The sequence below is a fragment of the Gorilla gorilla genome, chromosome 16 (assembly GCF_029281585.2).
Source record: "Gorilla gorilla gorilla isolate KB3781 chromosome 16, NHGRI_mGorGor1-v2.1_pri, whole genome shotgun sequence".
In the NCBI taxonomy this organism is placed as follows: Eukaryota; Metazoa; Chordata; class Mammalia; order Primates; family Hominidae; genus Gorilla; species Gorilla gorilla.
The window spans coordinates 66,490,232-66,506,114 of NC_073240.2; the positions used below are offsets into that span (position 1 = coordinate 66,490,232).

The 15,883-nt window shown below is 36.6% G+C and overlaps 1 protein-coding gene across 13 annotated transcripts in view; it reads right to left on the bottom strand.

The window, feature by feature from the left end:
• DENND4A (DENN domain containing 4A) overlaps nucleotides 1-15,883 on the bottom strand; it is a 134,292-nt gene that overhangs the window by 58,505 nt on the left and 59,904 nt on the right. For all 13 annotated transcript variants that reach the window (XM_055362626.2, XM_055362633.2, XM_055362631.2 and 10 more), the window contains 5 exons: nucleotides 14,947-15,005; nucleotides 12,848-12,992; nucleotides 12,389-12,564; nucleotides 6,205-6,305; nucleotides 1,148-1,366 (listed from right to left, as the gene is read on the bottom strand). In XM_055362626.2, coding sequence (XP_055218601.1) covers nucleotides 1,148-1,366; nucleotides 6,205-6,305; nucleotides 12,389-12,564; nucleotides 12,848-12,992; nucleotides 14,947-15,005 — 700 coding nt within the window. The remainder of the gene's footprint in view (nucleotides 1-1,147; nucleotides 1,367-6,204; nucleotides 6,306-12,388; nucleotides 12,565-12,847; nucleotides 12,993-14,946; nucleotides 15,006-15,883) is intronic.

Consider the following 15,883-nt stretch of genomic DNA (forward strand, 5'->3'; position numbering starts at 1 on the left):
ATCCAGTCTATCACTGTTGGACATTTGGGTTGGTTCCAAGTCTTTGTTATTGTGAATAGTGCCGCAATAAACGTAAGTGTGCATGTGTCTTTATAGCAGCATGATTTATAGTCCTTTGGGTATATACCCAGTAATGGGATGGCTGGGTCAAATGGTATTTCTAGTTCTAGATCCCTGAGGAATTGCCACACTGACTTCCACAATGGTTGAACTAGTTTACAGTCCCACCAACAGTGTAAAAGTGTTCCTATTTCTCCACATCCTCTCCAGCACCTGTTGTTTCCTGACTTTTTAATGATTGCCATTCTAACTGGCGTGAGATGGTATCTCATTGTGGTTTTGATTTGCATTGTCTGGCTAATCTCTACTCATCTTTCAGATCATGGATCAGATGTTACTTCTTCAGAAAAGCCTTCCGTGATATGAGGTTGTGAACTGAAGTTGTTCACTCATTATTTCCAATTGCCTATCCTCTTGACTATAAGCTCTCTGAGAGAAATAACCATGTCTCTCATCTTTTACTTTTTTTTTTGGCCATGTCTCTTTTGCATACCACTATATATCCAATGCCTAGCATTCGGAGGTACTCAATATATACTTATTAAATGGATTTCTCTTTCAAATGTTAAATACTACAAAAGAAAGTAAATATGTATTATAAAACCGGTTGCACTCCAGAACTTCCCAACTTTTTTTACTTCATGGCACAGATAGGAAATATCTGTAAATATTTGTAAAGTACATAATATTTGAAAATATTTGTAAAGTGTACTGAAATAAAACAAATGAGGTTATTCAAGCCTGGAGGTGACCATTTCAGGGGTTCCTCTGTATCCCCAACACTGCCTGCTGCTCTGAAAGCTGAAAGTATCAGTATCTCAACACACATGTGACACAAAAGTGTAGTCGGTATATGGTTGGGAGGCTCTATACTTTTCTTCTGCATATCTGCTAATGGGATTATATCTAATATGCCTGAAAAATAACTAGTCCTATGGAAATGGGTAACCAACAAAGCTAGTATTCACATTCTCCTCAAAATAGGTATGTATTCTCATAAATATGAGCTATTAATACAGACAGCAAATGAATCATCACAAAGTTAAGCTCAATAACCTGAAAGCTTTAAAACTATGCAGTCACTCACCTTGTAGGGCAAAGAGAGAGGCTGCATCTGTGGCTGTCTCAGATGGGGCTTGTGTTATTGGCCTTAAGTATGATCTGTAACCTTTTAAAATAGAGGCCATGAAAAACAAAAATGCCTCTTGGATTTCCAAATCTATCATGTGCAACCTCTTTCCAGAATTAAAATCATAGTCATTCATTGCTAAATCCATGAGTCCATCATCTCTCGGTCTCTGCTGCACTGTGAAGACATACAGTGTTAGTGTTTTCTCCAAACTCACAAAACACTCATGATGGTACCAATATAATTTTGTTGTATTTTCAAAAGGACCCAAGCTACCTCAACTGTTTACATAACTTAATCATCCGTAAACCTTAGCAAAGCTTGCCATAGCATTTTGTAGGCTCCGTTGAGTAAATTTTATCCAAATTAAACACAAAGCTACCCATTTATCTCACTACCACCAGGAAAAAAAAGCTCAGGCTGGTCATGGTAGCTCATGCGTGTAATCCTAGACCAAGGCAGGAGGATCACTTGAGGCTAGGAGTTCAAGACTAGCCTGGGCAACATAAGAGAGATTCTGTCTTTACAAAATTTTTTTTAAGTTCATGTTCTAAAATAACTATATATAAGTTAATAATGATTGTAACCGAGAAGGCAATAGAATATAAGAAAGCTGTTCAACATAAATATATGTCAGAATATATATCATTCATAGGCTCACCAAGTATTGGCATTGTTCAGAAAGAATCTGAACAACCATGTCATCTATACCTCCCACACCACTACTATTTTGCACATGCCCTGAGAGGGGAAATGACCTGACACAGGAATAAGGAGAATAATAAAAAAGGAACATAAACCCAGATCTCTCAAATCTTCATACAGAATTGTCTCCATTGTTCTCTCACCATCAAGTGATTATGGTGAGATTATACATAAACTAGTACATTTGAAAATATTTCAAAAACTGCTCCCCTTTCCCTCAAAAGTTTTGCATGTTTTTTTTCCTTTTTGTTTTTTGTTTTTTTGAGACAGAGTCTTGGTCTGTCACCCAGGCTGGAGTACAGTGGCACGATCTCAGCTTACTGCAGCCCCCACCTCCTGGGCTCCAGAGATTCTCCTGCCTCAGCCTCCTGGGTAGCTGGGATTACAGGTGCCCATCGCCATGCCCAGCTAATTTTTGTATTTTTAGTAGAGACGGGGTTTCACCGTGTTGGCGAGGCTAGTCTCGAACTCCTGACCTCAGGTGATCCACCCGCCTAGGCCTCCTAAAGTGCTGGGATTATAGGCATGAGGCACCATGCCCAGCCACTTTGCATGTTATGTGCACATACTTGCTCTCACACTCTTTCCATATGAATATATATAAAACATACATATTTTATATATTACATATATATGTCTTTTTCAAAGTGGCATTGACATTCCCTCTTGTATTCATTCATGTTTTTGTCTTACTTATTGAAAACAGACTTTAAAAAAAGGGAAAGAAGAACTATTGCATTTACCCTGTGCAAACTGGGTGCAGGGCAAATGCAACAGTTCTTCTTTCCTTTTTTTTTTTTTTAATACAAGTACCTGCAGGAAGAACACACAAGGATTAAAATATAAAAAACAATTCTTCTTCCTGGACAATTCAATGCTAAAGCCATTAGATAGTAAACATGTAATTTTATAGTAGAGAAGTCTAGTAGACACCACCTTAATCAAGTGATCGAAGTGAATATCTTCATCAATAATGGGACAAAGCAAAATAGTGTGCGATCTGATATAAGGACGCAATGAGAGAGACACAGCATCACTTCTGTGATATTCCTGTCAAAGATGTGTGACATGGGCCAGGTGCAGTGGCTCACATCTGTAATCCTAGCACTTTAGGAGGCTGCAGTGGGAGGATCACTTGAGCCCAGAAGTTCAAGACCAGCATGGCAATATAGTGAGATCCCACCTCTACAGAATTTTTTTTTTTTTTAATTAGCTGGGTGTGATAGCGTGTGTCTGTAGTCCCAGTTTCTCAGGAGGCTGAAATGGGAGGATCACTTGAGCCTGGGAGCTTGTGGCTGCCATAAACCGTGATCGCGCCACTGCACTCCAGCCTGGGTGACACAGTGAGACACCCTGTCTCAAAAAAAAGAAAATAGATGGGTGGCCTGTATTTATTATGAGAATGCTCAGACAAACCCACACCATGGACAATTCTACAATGGTAAGTATAATCTTCAAAGATGGCAGAGAATCTGAGGAACTGTTCAGGAGGAAAGGCAAATAAAGAGACTTGAAACTACATACAACACCTGATTTGGAACTGGATCCTTTTGTTATAAAGAACATTATTATGATAACTGGCAAAACCTGAATGTGGTCTGAGGATTAGGACAGCAGTAATTCTCAATGTTAATTTTCTGATTTTTATGGTTACATTGTAGTGATGTCAAAGAACGTACTGGGTAGGAAATACATTCTATTCAAATGTCATGAAGCATCTAATGTCAAGGGGTCAGGAAAAAAGTTTGTTATTACTTCAAAATTTTAAAATATAAGGAACAATTAATCATCTTTGAGAGTTTTTGGAGTTCTTATTGTCTAAAAAAGTGAAAATACTGGAAGAACGTAAGGCATTGGAACCAGAAAGCCTAGGATTTTTTTTTTTTTTTTTTTTTTTTTTGAGATGGAGTCTCACTGTTTCCCAGGCTGGAGTGCAGTGGCACAATCTTGGTTCACTGCAACCTTTGCCTCCCAGGTTCAAGCTATTCTCCAGCCTCAGCCTCCCAAGTAGCTGGGACAACAAGCGTGCACCACCACATCCAGGTAATTTTTGTATTTTTAGTAGAGACGGGGTTTTACTATGTTGGCCAGGCTGGTCTCGAACTCCTGACCTCAGGTGATCCACCTGCCTCGGCCTCCCAAAGTGCTGGGATTACAGGTGTGAGCCACTACGCCCAGCCAAGAAAGCCTAGGTTTTAATCCCAGCTTCATCCTTGTTAACTGTATGATCTGTGAGAAGCTACTATACGCCTCCTTCAACCTCATTCTCATAGTTGTAACGTAAAAGAATGTATGTGAATGTGCTCTGAAGCTATAAAGCGTTAGAGTCCTTAATTATCAGTATTATTTAAATATTTGTAGTTTTAACCTTTGAGATTCTGCCTTTCACAAAAGTTGAATGGGCTGTTTCATTGATTATATATATATATATATATATATATTTATACTTTTTGTAGAGACAAGGTTTCAGCACGTTGCCCAGGATGGTCTCAAACTGCCGGACTCAAGCGATCTCCCTGCCTCAGCCTCCCAAAGTGCTGGGATTACAGGCCTGAGCCACCCTGCCCAGCCAATGTTAATAATATTTAAATATTGCTACAATAGCTGTCGGGCTTCTTAGCTATTCAAAAGAAGTGCAAACACTTTTAGAAAGCAATTAACTAGGTAACAAATGATATTACATGCGTGATTTATTTGTTCCATAAGGCAAATTTTTGTTACGTTTTATGTAATTTGTTTAATATCCCAATACCTATGAGCTACTTTGGAATCATCTACTTGTTATGAAGTGTACTTTGTAAATACTGTTTTTATCCATGTCTATTTCCAACTACACTATACACTATGATGAATCCTCAAGGGTGTAGGCTACCTCCTATGCTTATGTTGTACCTAAACATAAACGTGTATTACATAAATGGGTCATCTGCTATAATACCAAGAAGATTAGATAAAGAAATGAAGGTTTAATTTCCCTTATCAGTAGAAAAGAGCATGGTGATAAAGCATTGCAAAGCATTTGGACTTAAAGATAGCTTTAATGACTCCACTTAAAAAAAAAAAAAAAAAGAAAGAGAGAGACGACGTCTCACTCTGTCACCAAGGATGGAGTGCAGTGGCATGATCACGGCTCACTGCAGTCTTAACTCCCAGGCTGAAGTGGTCCTCCCGCGTGGTCCTCCCGCCTCAGCCTCCCAAGCAGTTGAGACTACAGCTACATCTTTAGGAATCAAATACTGCTATATCACTATTGACTGTACTTTATATAATAAGTATTAAGTTATGGATTCTGAATGGGTCATCTGCTATAATACCAAGAAGATTAGATAAAGAAATGAAGGTTTAATTTTCCTTATCAGTAATTCTGCACAAGTCAAGATATATTCTCATATAAGCTTTTTAAATAGAAATATTCCATATCCTAATCAATTTTCATTTTGATTAATTTCTTAATGCTATTGGCAAACTTCGATTTTCAAACTTTAAGATAGGCACACAGAAAAATAAAAAACATTTTTAAAAGATAAGCACAGCATTAAGATCCACTGAAGGTGAAAAGCTCTTACCCCACTGATACCATCAGCATTTTCTAATGTAGTTTACATCATTTGTCTTTGATTTTCAAAACTAACTTTCTATTCTGTGTATGAAAAAAATAGGCCAGGCATGGTGGCTCATGCCTGTAATCCCAGCACTTTGAGAAGTCGAAGAGGGAGAACTGCTTGAGCCCAGGACAACAGAGTAAGACCCTGTCTCTATAACAAATTAAAAAATTAGCCAGGTGTAGTGCCTCATTGTGTCTGTAGTCCCAGCTACTCAGGAGGCTGAAGTGGGAAGACTACTTGAGCCCAGGAGGTCAAGGCTGTAGTGGGCCATGTTTGTGCCACGCACTATAACCTGGGTGACAAAGCAAGACCATGTCTCAAAAGAGAAAAAAAAAACAATATAAAGGTGGAAACCCACATTTTTTCCATGGTATTTCAGTAACAGTAAAATAAACCACCTTAACATCCTTTTGAATTTTATTATTTTAAGATGGTTCTATAAAAATTTGGTAGATATAATATACATATTTTGCACTCCAGCCTGGCAACAGAGCGAGACTCCGTCTCAAAAAAAAAAAAAATACACATTTTATAAATCTCTCATTCATCTTCTAACAAATTTTGCTTTAATGATCATCTGCCTTTAAAATGGTAAAACCGCTTTCTGCTAGATAAAATGAACATTATTCTTTTATAAGTAAGGCAAAGTAATTGGAGTCCCTTTTTCAGATTAAATTACCTCCTTTAATTAAGTTAACCACTTACATTTTGCCAATTGCTGATGCAAATTATTCAGTGTGTTCATCAGATTTTTACATGGCTTCTTTGGAAGTATCTTCCAGGCTACATTTTTCTTGTCACCAATTCTAAGATTAAATAACAACAGGAATATATTTGTTACATGGTCTTTTGGAGGGGAAAGGTATATATCTGTTATATATAAAAATGGGAAAAGATTAAACACCTTGAATGAAAAATGAAAAACAAAATATTTGCATTAACAAGAGAAAAATCCTACAGGGGTAAATTGGCATGTTGAATATACAAAAATTAATTTGTATGAGGGTAGAACCTTGTATTAAATATAGTTCACAAGTTTATATTTATACTGAGTAAATTCCAGTTGCTTTGGAATCTTGCTAATCACCATAAAGCTTAATGTGGTGATCTTTACTCTTAATCTCCATTTAAGTGTGCTTAGACACCTCAATAATAGAAAAATCCTACCATAAGTTTTTTTCTTAAATACTGTAAGAAAAAGCACTACAAAAACTTTCAGTAAATTCATGATCCACAGAGCTTATCAAAATACTTTGGTATATTTAAATACTTAGTTTCTTAGTTTCCTAAGAGTATAAGTAAGGATCATTTTTGTTTCTTTCAAAAAAGAAATAACCTATTATACTAAGTTACTTGAATAAAGCATAATATTGTGAAATACTTATATAACTATAAAAGAGGATACCCATTAAAAATGATAAAGCAGTTTCCCCCTTATCTGTAGAGGATACATTCCGAGACCCCCAGTGGATGCCTGAAATCACAGACAGTTCAGAACCCCATATTTACTATGTTTTTTCCCAAGCATATATACCTATGATAAAGTTCAATTTATAAATTAGGCACAGTAAGGGATCAACAACAATTTATTATAAAATAGAATTTAACAATATACTTTAATAAACATTATGTGAACGTGGGCTCTCTCTCTCAAAATAACTTATTGTACTGTACTCATGTACTTTCAGACTGTAGTTGGCCACAGATAACTGAAACCATGGAAAGCGAGACTGTGGGTAAGGGAGGAACTATTGTATCTTTGTTTCTGGGACAGGCTCCTATAATCTCCTTTATTATAGCAATTACAACACAGTTGGTCTCTAAACCATACATGGGGTAGGAGTAGAAAAGAGCATGGTGATAAAGCATTGCAAAGCATTTGGACTTAAAGATAGCTTTAATGACTCCACTTAAAAAAAAAAAAAACAGAGAGACAACGTCTCACTCTGTCACCAAGGGTGGAGTGCAGTGGCATGATCACGGCTCACTGCAGTCTTAACTCCCAGGCTCAAGTGGTCCTCCCAAGCAGGCCTCAGCCTCCCAAGCAGCTGAGACTACAGGTGCGCACCCCTTGCCTGCTAATTTTTATTTTGTAGAGATGAGGTCTTGCTTCGTTGCCCAGGCTGGTCTTGAACTCCACATCTTAAGGAATCCTCCTGGCCTCTGCCTCTCAAAGTGTTAGGATTACAGGCAAAAGGCACTGTGACCAGCTGACTCTACTTTTTATTGAATCAGTTTTTTTTTTATTTCAAAAGCAATGAATATTCATTTTAGAAAACTTGAAAAATGTATAGAAAAAGAAAAGAAAAGTAAAACACTCATATTTTAACCACCACAGAACAACATAGCACAGGTGTGTAGTGGAACTTGCTGAACCTTTTTATATTCCCTAAACTTCCTACAGAACAAAAAAGGGCAAATATCACTTTGAAAATAAACAAAGAAAAAAGAGTGGGATAAGAAAGCTTAAGCTGAACAAAAATGACTGTCTTGGAATTTGTCCCCTCTATCTTTCCACAAATGAGAATAAAAATAAAGATAGGGCAGAGTCAAACTGCAGATGTCCTGCTGTGAAGGTGTGATTACATTTACAATGTGACCAACAGGATCCCGTGTTATAGTAAGAACGCAACATAGAAACACTTTTTAAAATTATTTTCTTGATGAAACTCAGTAACACAGCTTTCCCACTGTGTCTTACCATTCACTGCATAGTGCCTGTCTTGCTAGACTTAATTATGAGTGTCTTAAGAGAAAGGAGAATATGTGGTTTGCTATTTTATTCCCAGTGCCTAGCAAAAAAAAGGGCACTGGGGATATGTTTGTGGCGTAAATGAATGAACAACATCTTGGTATCATCTGATCACATCTAATTACTGTTACTTACTGCTATAATTTCTGCCTCTTCCCTTTGATATCTTCCCTCTAAAACTTGGCTGGGTAAGGGAATTTTTTGAAGTACTTGAGTTTGGTCTATGATCATCTTCTTATAAAAAAGATCATCTTATGAGTAAATGTATATTTACTCATGATGACTTCCACTTACAAGATTACTATATTATTTCATGACATACACATATTATATAGTTACCCAATAATTAGTGGTAGAAGCATTAGTTTTGGAGTCAAACAGTAATGGCTTTAAAATGCAGTTCTGACAACATAAGCTATATGCCCTTTGATAAATCGCTTAAAAATCTAAGCTTTGGTTTCCTTGTCAGAAGGGTTAATAAGAACTACCTCGGCTGGGCGCGGTGGCTCACGCCTGTAATCCCAGCACTTTGGGAGGCCGAGGCGGGCAGATCATGAGGTCAGGAGATCGAGACCATCCTGGCTAACACGGTGAAACCCCGTCTCTACTAAAAAATACAAAAAATTAGCCAGGTATGGTGGCGGGCACCTGTGGTCCCAGCTACTCGGGAGGCTGAGGCAGGGGAATGGCATGAACCTGGGAGGTGGAGCTTGCAGTGAGCTGAGATCACGCCACCGCACTCCAGCCTGGGCAACAGAGTGAGACTCTGTCTCAAAAAATAATAATAAAAAAAAATAAAAAAAGAACCACCTCACAAAGTATGGAGAATAACATGAGATAACAGGCTACACATGTAGCTTTACACTTGGTACATACATATTAATTTCTTTCCCTTTCTTCAGAAATTTCTTCATATTTAAAAATAGTCTGTATCATACATACTTAAGACAGACAGGGAAGGGAAAAAGAAACCAAAAATTCCATACTTGGGATTTGTTTTTCTTTCAAACTTCAGGCTGGGGCTTCAGAAATTCTAATTGAAGGAAAGTAGAAAGCTGTCAGTTTGCTAGTCTAGTCCTCCACCGGTTTGGGAGGGTGGTAATGGCAAGAATTCACGAGCAGAAACAACTTATCTTTCTTTGATTCTTTAACTCATTAGTGATCAAAGCAGAAAGAAAAGAGCTCAGACCTCAGCAACTTCAAGAAAGAAAGAAAAAATAGTAAGTAGGAAGACAAAATTCTTTTTCTAATTTTTAAATTTTTTGTATAAATGGGGTCTCTTCTGGCCTCAAGTGATCCTCCTGCCTCAGCCTCCCAAAGTGTGGAGATTACAGGTATGAGTCAAGACACCTAGCCGAGAAAATTCTTTTAACAAATTAAGAGACATGATAAGGTGGAAAATACAATTTATTACCATAATAAACACAGTATACACTCTTACCACTGTTAATTTCAATTAAAAAATACTACATCACGTAACATTAACTTGGCAAGGAAAAGTTGTATTACTTTAATGTTTAAAAGTATTAAACAGTTCTGGTAAAGAATGAAATGTTGATGGTAAAGAATCATTGAATCTATTGATGCCGTATGTAAAATGGCTTTTATGCATAAAATATATTTCGTATTTTCTTGGTTAGGCTTTCCATGAATAAAAACTTTTTGACAGTATGCATGCTTTATAACAGAATATTCATTTTCTGCTAAACTTTTCTAATGGTTTACGCACTTGAGGTTGTGACATGTGACAAGCCTGAGAACTAATCTAAGGTTTCATAATTAAATCGAAAAGCTTTAGGCTGTCTCAGCCCTTCGGGAGGCCGAGGCAGGCAGATCACCTGAGGCCAGTAGTTCGAGACCAGCCTGGCCAACACGGTGAAAACCCCTCTCAAAAATTATCCAGGTGTGGTGGCACACACCTGTAGTCCCAGCTACTTGGGAGGCTGAGGCAGGAGAATCTCTTGAACCTGGAAGGAAGAGGTTGCAGTGAGCTGAGATTACACCACTGCGCACTCCAGCTTGGGCAACAGAACGAGACATTGTCTCAAAAGAATAAAAAGTAAAAAATTTTTTTCAAAAAAAGCTTTAAGATAAAAAGCTCTTACTTAAAAATGGAGAAAAACTGGGTGTGGTGGCTCATGCCTGTAATCCCAATGCTTTGAGATGCCAAGGGGGGAGGATCACATGAGGTCAGGAGTTCCAAACCAGCCGGGACAACACTGCAAGACCCCTTCTCATTTTAAAAAATTAGCCAGGCATGACCGGGTGCGGTGGCTCACACCTATAATCTCAGCACTTTGGGAGGCTGACGCAGGCAGATCACGAGGTCAGGAGATCAAGACATCCTGGCTAACATGGTGAAACCCCATCTCTACTAAAAATACAAAAAAATTACCCAGGCATGGTGGCGGGTGCCTGTAGTCCCAGCTACTTGGGAGGCTGAGGCAGGAGAATGGTGTGAACCCGGGAGGCGGAGCTTACATTGAGCTGAGATCGCATCACTGCACTCCAGCCTGGGTGACAAAGCGAGACTCTGTCTCAAAAAAAAAAAAAAAAAAAAAATTAGCCAGGCATGGTGGTACACACCTGTAGTCCTAGCTACCTGGGAGGCTGAGGCAGGAGGATTGCTTGATCCCAGAAATTTGGCAGTGAACTATGATCATGCTACTGCACTCCAGCCTGAGTGACAGAGTAAGACCCCGTCTCTTTTTAAAAAAGGAGAAAAACCTACTTCACATTTACATATTTAAGTGTAAAAGCTGTACCAGCTTTTGGGCTTTATTAGACTAAATCATAGTTATTATAAACATGTCCTGTGGGTGCAATGTGGACAGTGCATCAATTTCCTCTTCCCTGAATAGATTAAGTATGATTAAATTTAAAATAAGGGACACAAAACAATACAGAATTATAAAAAGGCTTTAAAAATAGTTCCAATAGCTATAACTTACATATAAATTCAGTGCAAAGAAATGAAAACATAAAACCCTTGCATCCCTAGGGTGTAAAGATAATGAAATTATGTATAATTTAAAACTTATTTTAAAATTTTAAAGCATTATTTTACTATGATGGGTTTTTTTTTTGTTTTTTTTGTTTTTTTCTTTTGAGACGGAGTCTCCCTCCGTTGCCCAGGCTGGAAAGCAGTGATGCAATCTCGGCTCACTGCAGCCTCCGCCTCCCGGGTTCAAGCGATTCTCCTGCCTCAGTCTCTGGAGTAGCTGGGATTACCTGCCACCATGTCCAGCTAATTTTTGAATTTTTAGTAGAGCCAGGGTTTTACCATGTTGGCCAGGCTGGTCTCGAACTCCTGACCTCAAGTGATCCGTCCACCTTGGCTTCCCAAAGTGCTGGGATTATAGGCGTCAGCCACCACGCCCAGTCTATATTTAAGTATTCTAATAGTATTATAAAAGACTAGAAATAGGATTGAAATATTAATCAAAGAATGGTGTTTTAATTCAATTTGTGATTTCACCTATACTCATATCATTAAAGGGAAATAAACTTTTTCTATTTCTAACCTCAATTTCCCTTTGGCTAAATTTCTTTTTTTTTTTTTTTTTGAGACAGAGTTTCACTGTTGTTGCCCAGGCTGGAATGCAGTGGCGCGATCTCAGCTCACCACAACCTCCGCCTCCCGGGTTGAAGCAATTCTCCTGCTTCAGCCTCCCGAGTAGCTGGGATTCCAGGCATGCGCCACCACGCTCAGCTAATTTTGTATTTTTATTTTTAGTAGAGATGGAGTTTCTCCTTGTTGGTCAGGCTGGTCTCAAACTCCTGACCTCAGGTGATCCGACCACCTTGGCCTCCCAAAGTGCTAGGATTATAGGCATGAGCCACCGCGCCCGGCCCCGTTTGGCTAAATTTCTAAGCAAGCCTAACATTAAAATGTTTCTTAAATATTGAAAGCCTGAGGATGAAAGGTATACCCCTTCCAACAAAACCCTCTTTAATACTCTAAATCTACTCCATTGACGCATAATAAGGTCTGATTCAAAGATGGTGATTACCCCACATAACAAGGAAAACAATATGTCTTAAAAGAATCCTACTTAACAATCATAAAATATACAGTTACATACATATGCTACAAAGTTGTAAAATATACATGTAGAATCACTAAAATGTACTTACTGAGAAATAGTGTTGGTATCTACATCAACACAACTGACATCTGGTGGAGGATCATAGAGATCAAAGTATCTTGAATCAATCCCTACTATGAATGGACATGGTGCACTCAAGACATCTGCTAAAGCCAGTGGGCAGAGAGGAACATACGGGCATGGCCAGTGGAAAGGGAAAATCATCTTGGATAAACAAAAGATAGGAGAGAATTTAGCTTTTTAACACTGAAGCATAATTTATCAGCACACATAAAAAACTGTCTTTTAAGTATTATCTAAAGCCTAATGCCTGATAATGAATGAAATAATTATAACTAGAGTTAATGGTCAGGAAATCAAAACTGCTTTCAAAAAACACAAATTCATTACTCTCTGAATTTTAGTTAAGTATTAAAATGACTTTAAGTTATATAAATAAACTAAGTTTAAACTAAATTGACTGCCAATAAGAAACTGTGATACTCACAGACACTAATGCTTCTGTCACACTAGTAAGCACGGACGGCCGTAGGGAATGGATAAGAATTTTATGTTCTGTTACTGCAAACACCAGTAGTGTCACAGCATTTTCAGGGCCTAAATTCTGCAGTAGTGTTGAAAACTTGCCACCACTGTCAATCCAAACAAAAATATATAATTAAAAAATAATGATCCAAACACCTCATTATCTAAAACAATGGGCAATAGTAGTTGATTAGAGTAGGATTTGTATTATATATGTTGATTAGGGTACAATTTGTATTATATATTCACCGTTAAACATGACTGCTGCTATGATGCAGGGAAAACACTGCATCACAAACACACTATGAAAACAATGCAGTTTTAGGAGATTCCAAAATCATTCTTTTGTACTGAATTCAATATGGAAAATGAAAAGTCATCTGCTTCATTTCATATAAAAAGATCTGTCATATAGATAATGTCCAAATAAAGAATGCAATTTATAAAAGGGATGCTTTGATTGAAAGCAAATCCTTAAATGGAAGTTTTTGAACATGGCCTATCTTCCACTGTAATTATCAGAAAAACCATATGACTTACAGGCCCACTTCCCTTAAGGTAAATACACATTAAAACTTAATTTTGTGAATAATCTTTACTACTGTAATGATAATAGTAATAGGAAATCAAGAGGTACAAGATGATAAGATACACATACAAAGCAAGTTAATAATGAAAACAATAAACTTAGGCCTTCTATATAGTAACAAAATACTGAACTGACAAAGTAAATAAATAGTTCAGTAAGCCAGCAAGTATTTTGTTTATATAATGCTAAACAACTAGTTTCACTGGAATAATCTTTTAAATAAAGCAAAACTAATAACAAAAGCCTCTTGGTGAAATGAAAACATATGTCCACAAAAAAATCGGGGTAAGTTCATAGTAGCCAAAATGTGGAACTATCCCAAATGTCTATCAACTGATAAACAGATACATAAAATGTATATCCATACAATATTATTTGGCAATAAAAAAAAGTACTGATACATGAGGCAACATAGATAGACCTGGAAAACATTAATCTAAGTCAAAGAAGCCAGACTACATATTGTATGATTCCATTTATATGAAATGTCCAGTATAGACAGATCTATAGAGACAGAATGTAGATTAGTGGTTGACTAGGGCTGGAGAGGGGTATGTGTATGTTAGAGATGGGAGGAATTAAGGAGGTTAACTGCCGAAGGGTAAAGAGTTTCTTTTTCGGGTGACGAAAATGTTCTAAAATTTATTACAGTGATAGCTGCAGAACTCTGTGAATATAATTATTGAATCATACACTTTAATTGGGTGAATTACATGATATGTGAATTATATCTCAACAAAGCTGTTACCTAAAAAAGTCCTTTATGTAATTTAGAGTGACATATATAGTCTCACTCATTGTTTCTAGTTTATTTTCAGCTCAAACAAAGGTTAAGAAAACATTTGTCACTCTGGGCTGAGAGCTAGTGATGAAATAATCTGCAATTCTTACAAAATTAATGTCAAAGATGGCAGCTGGTCTCCCTTAGGTATCTCCTATATAACTTAATCAGACTGTAACCATTTCTCTGATGAAAAAATTACACAGCTAATCAAATTTCAAGAAAGGATACTGTAGAGAAAACATAATGATTTCTCTGAACTTTTAAGGTAAGAAAATACATTGTCCTATTCTACAATTTAATAATTAGAACTATTTTTTTTCTTTTGGGTAAAATTTAAAATTAATTGCATTTTAAAAAGAAAAAATTAATTGCATTTGAATGTTCTTCAGAGGTTAATTAAAGCTAAAAATAACTGTTCTCATCATCTACATATATAAATACACACACACACACACACAATAGTATGTACTTGATGATAATAGAAACACAAAATACAAAACACTATTATAAAAGTTTCCTTTTTTCATTAATAACTGCAACCCAAACATTAAGTAAAAGGAATTTAGAAAAGTAGTAGTTAAATGAGAAGTATTTCCATCAATATTTGAAATTTTAGCTAGGAAAAATAAAATATTTGAATGTTATGCTAGATTGAGAGAAAAATAAATAGAAATGAGGTTTTACTTGCCTTAGTGGAAGAGGTGAAGACACAGGCTGACTGAGAATCAGATTATCATGTGGTGATAACTGGAAGAAGATTTAAAATAAAGAATTTGAAACATAAAGATGAACTTTAAAACACCACTTTCTGTTAAAAATATATAAAATAATGATTATGCCCATGAAGTTTCAGTATATCCATTTACCAGTATCAGAACACTTTGTATTACTCACTAAGATCTTGAAAAACATGTCCTGACCCCTTTCAACTACTAATTCTTCTTACTGTGAATCCTCTTTTCTTCTGTCCTCAATGGTTTCCCCTGATGCCATTTTAACAAATTCACACTGAAAGACTAAATTATTCATTTAATACCATAATACCAGGGTCAAAAAACCTATGGCCTACATGGCAAATCCATAGATTGCCTGTTTTTGTAAATAAGGTTTTACTGAAATATAGGCATGCTCATTCTTTACATATTACCCAGCTGTTCTTGTGCTGTAACAGAAGAGCTGAATAGTTGTGACAGAGATCAGATGACAAGTAAAGACTAAAATATTTAGTGTATGACCAATAACCAAAAAAGTTTGTTAACTTCCATCATAAAACAATCTTTTGTGTGTATTTAAACTGAATGTGCTATGTATATTCTTACACTATATTCCAGGAAACAAGACAGAAATCACATGTGGATATTCAGACTGAATATAAAGCTCAAAATACTATTTTTCTAGGTATTTTATCTGTATCAATATAATAATGTAATCACTCTTATCTATGTTTTGAAATTTATGCACACACACAACTTTCCCTTAACTTATTAAATAACTGCCAAAGGCACAAACTTTCAAATACCTACAACAAATTTAGGGGAAAAAAGTTCCTTTCTGTGTATTCAAAATGTCTACTTCAACCTACTTCTTTAATTCTTGAACCCGTTCTCTAAGAAAAGCAGGAGATG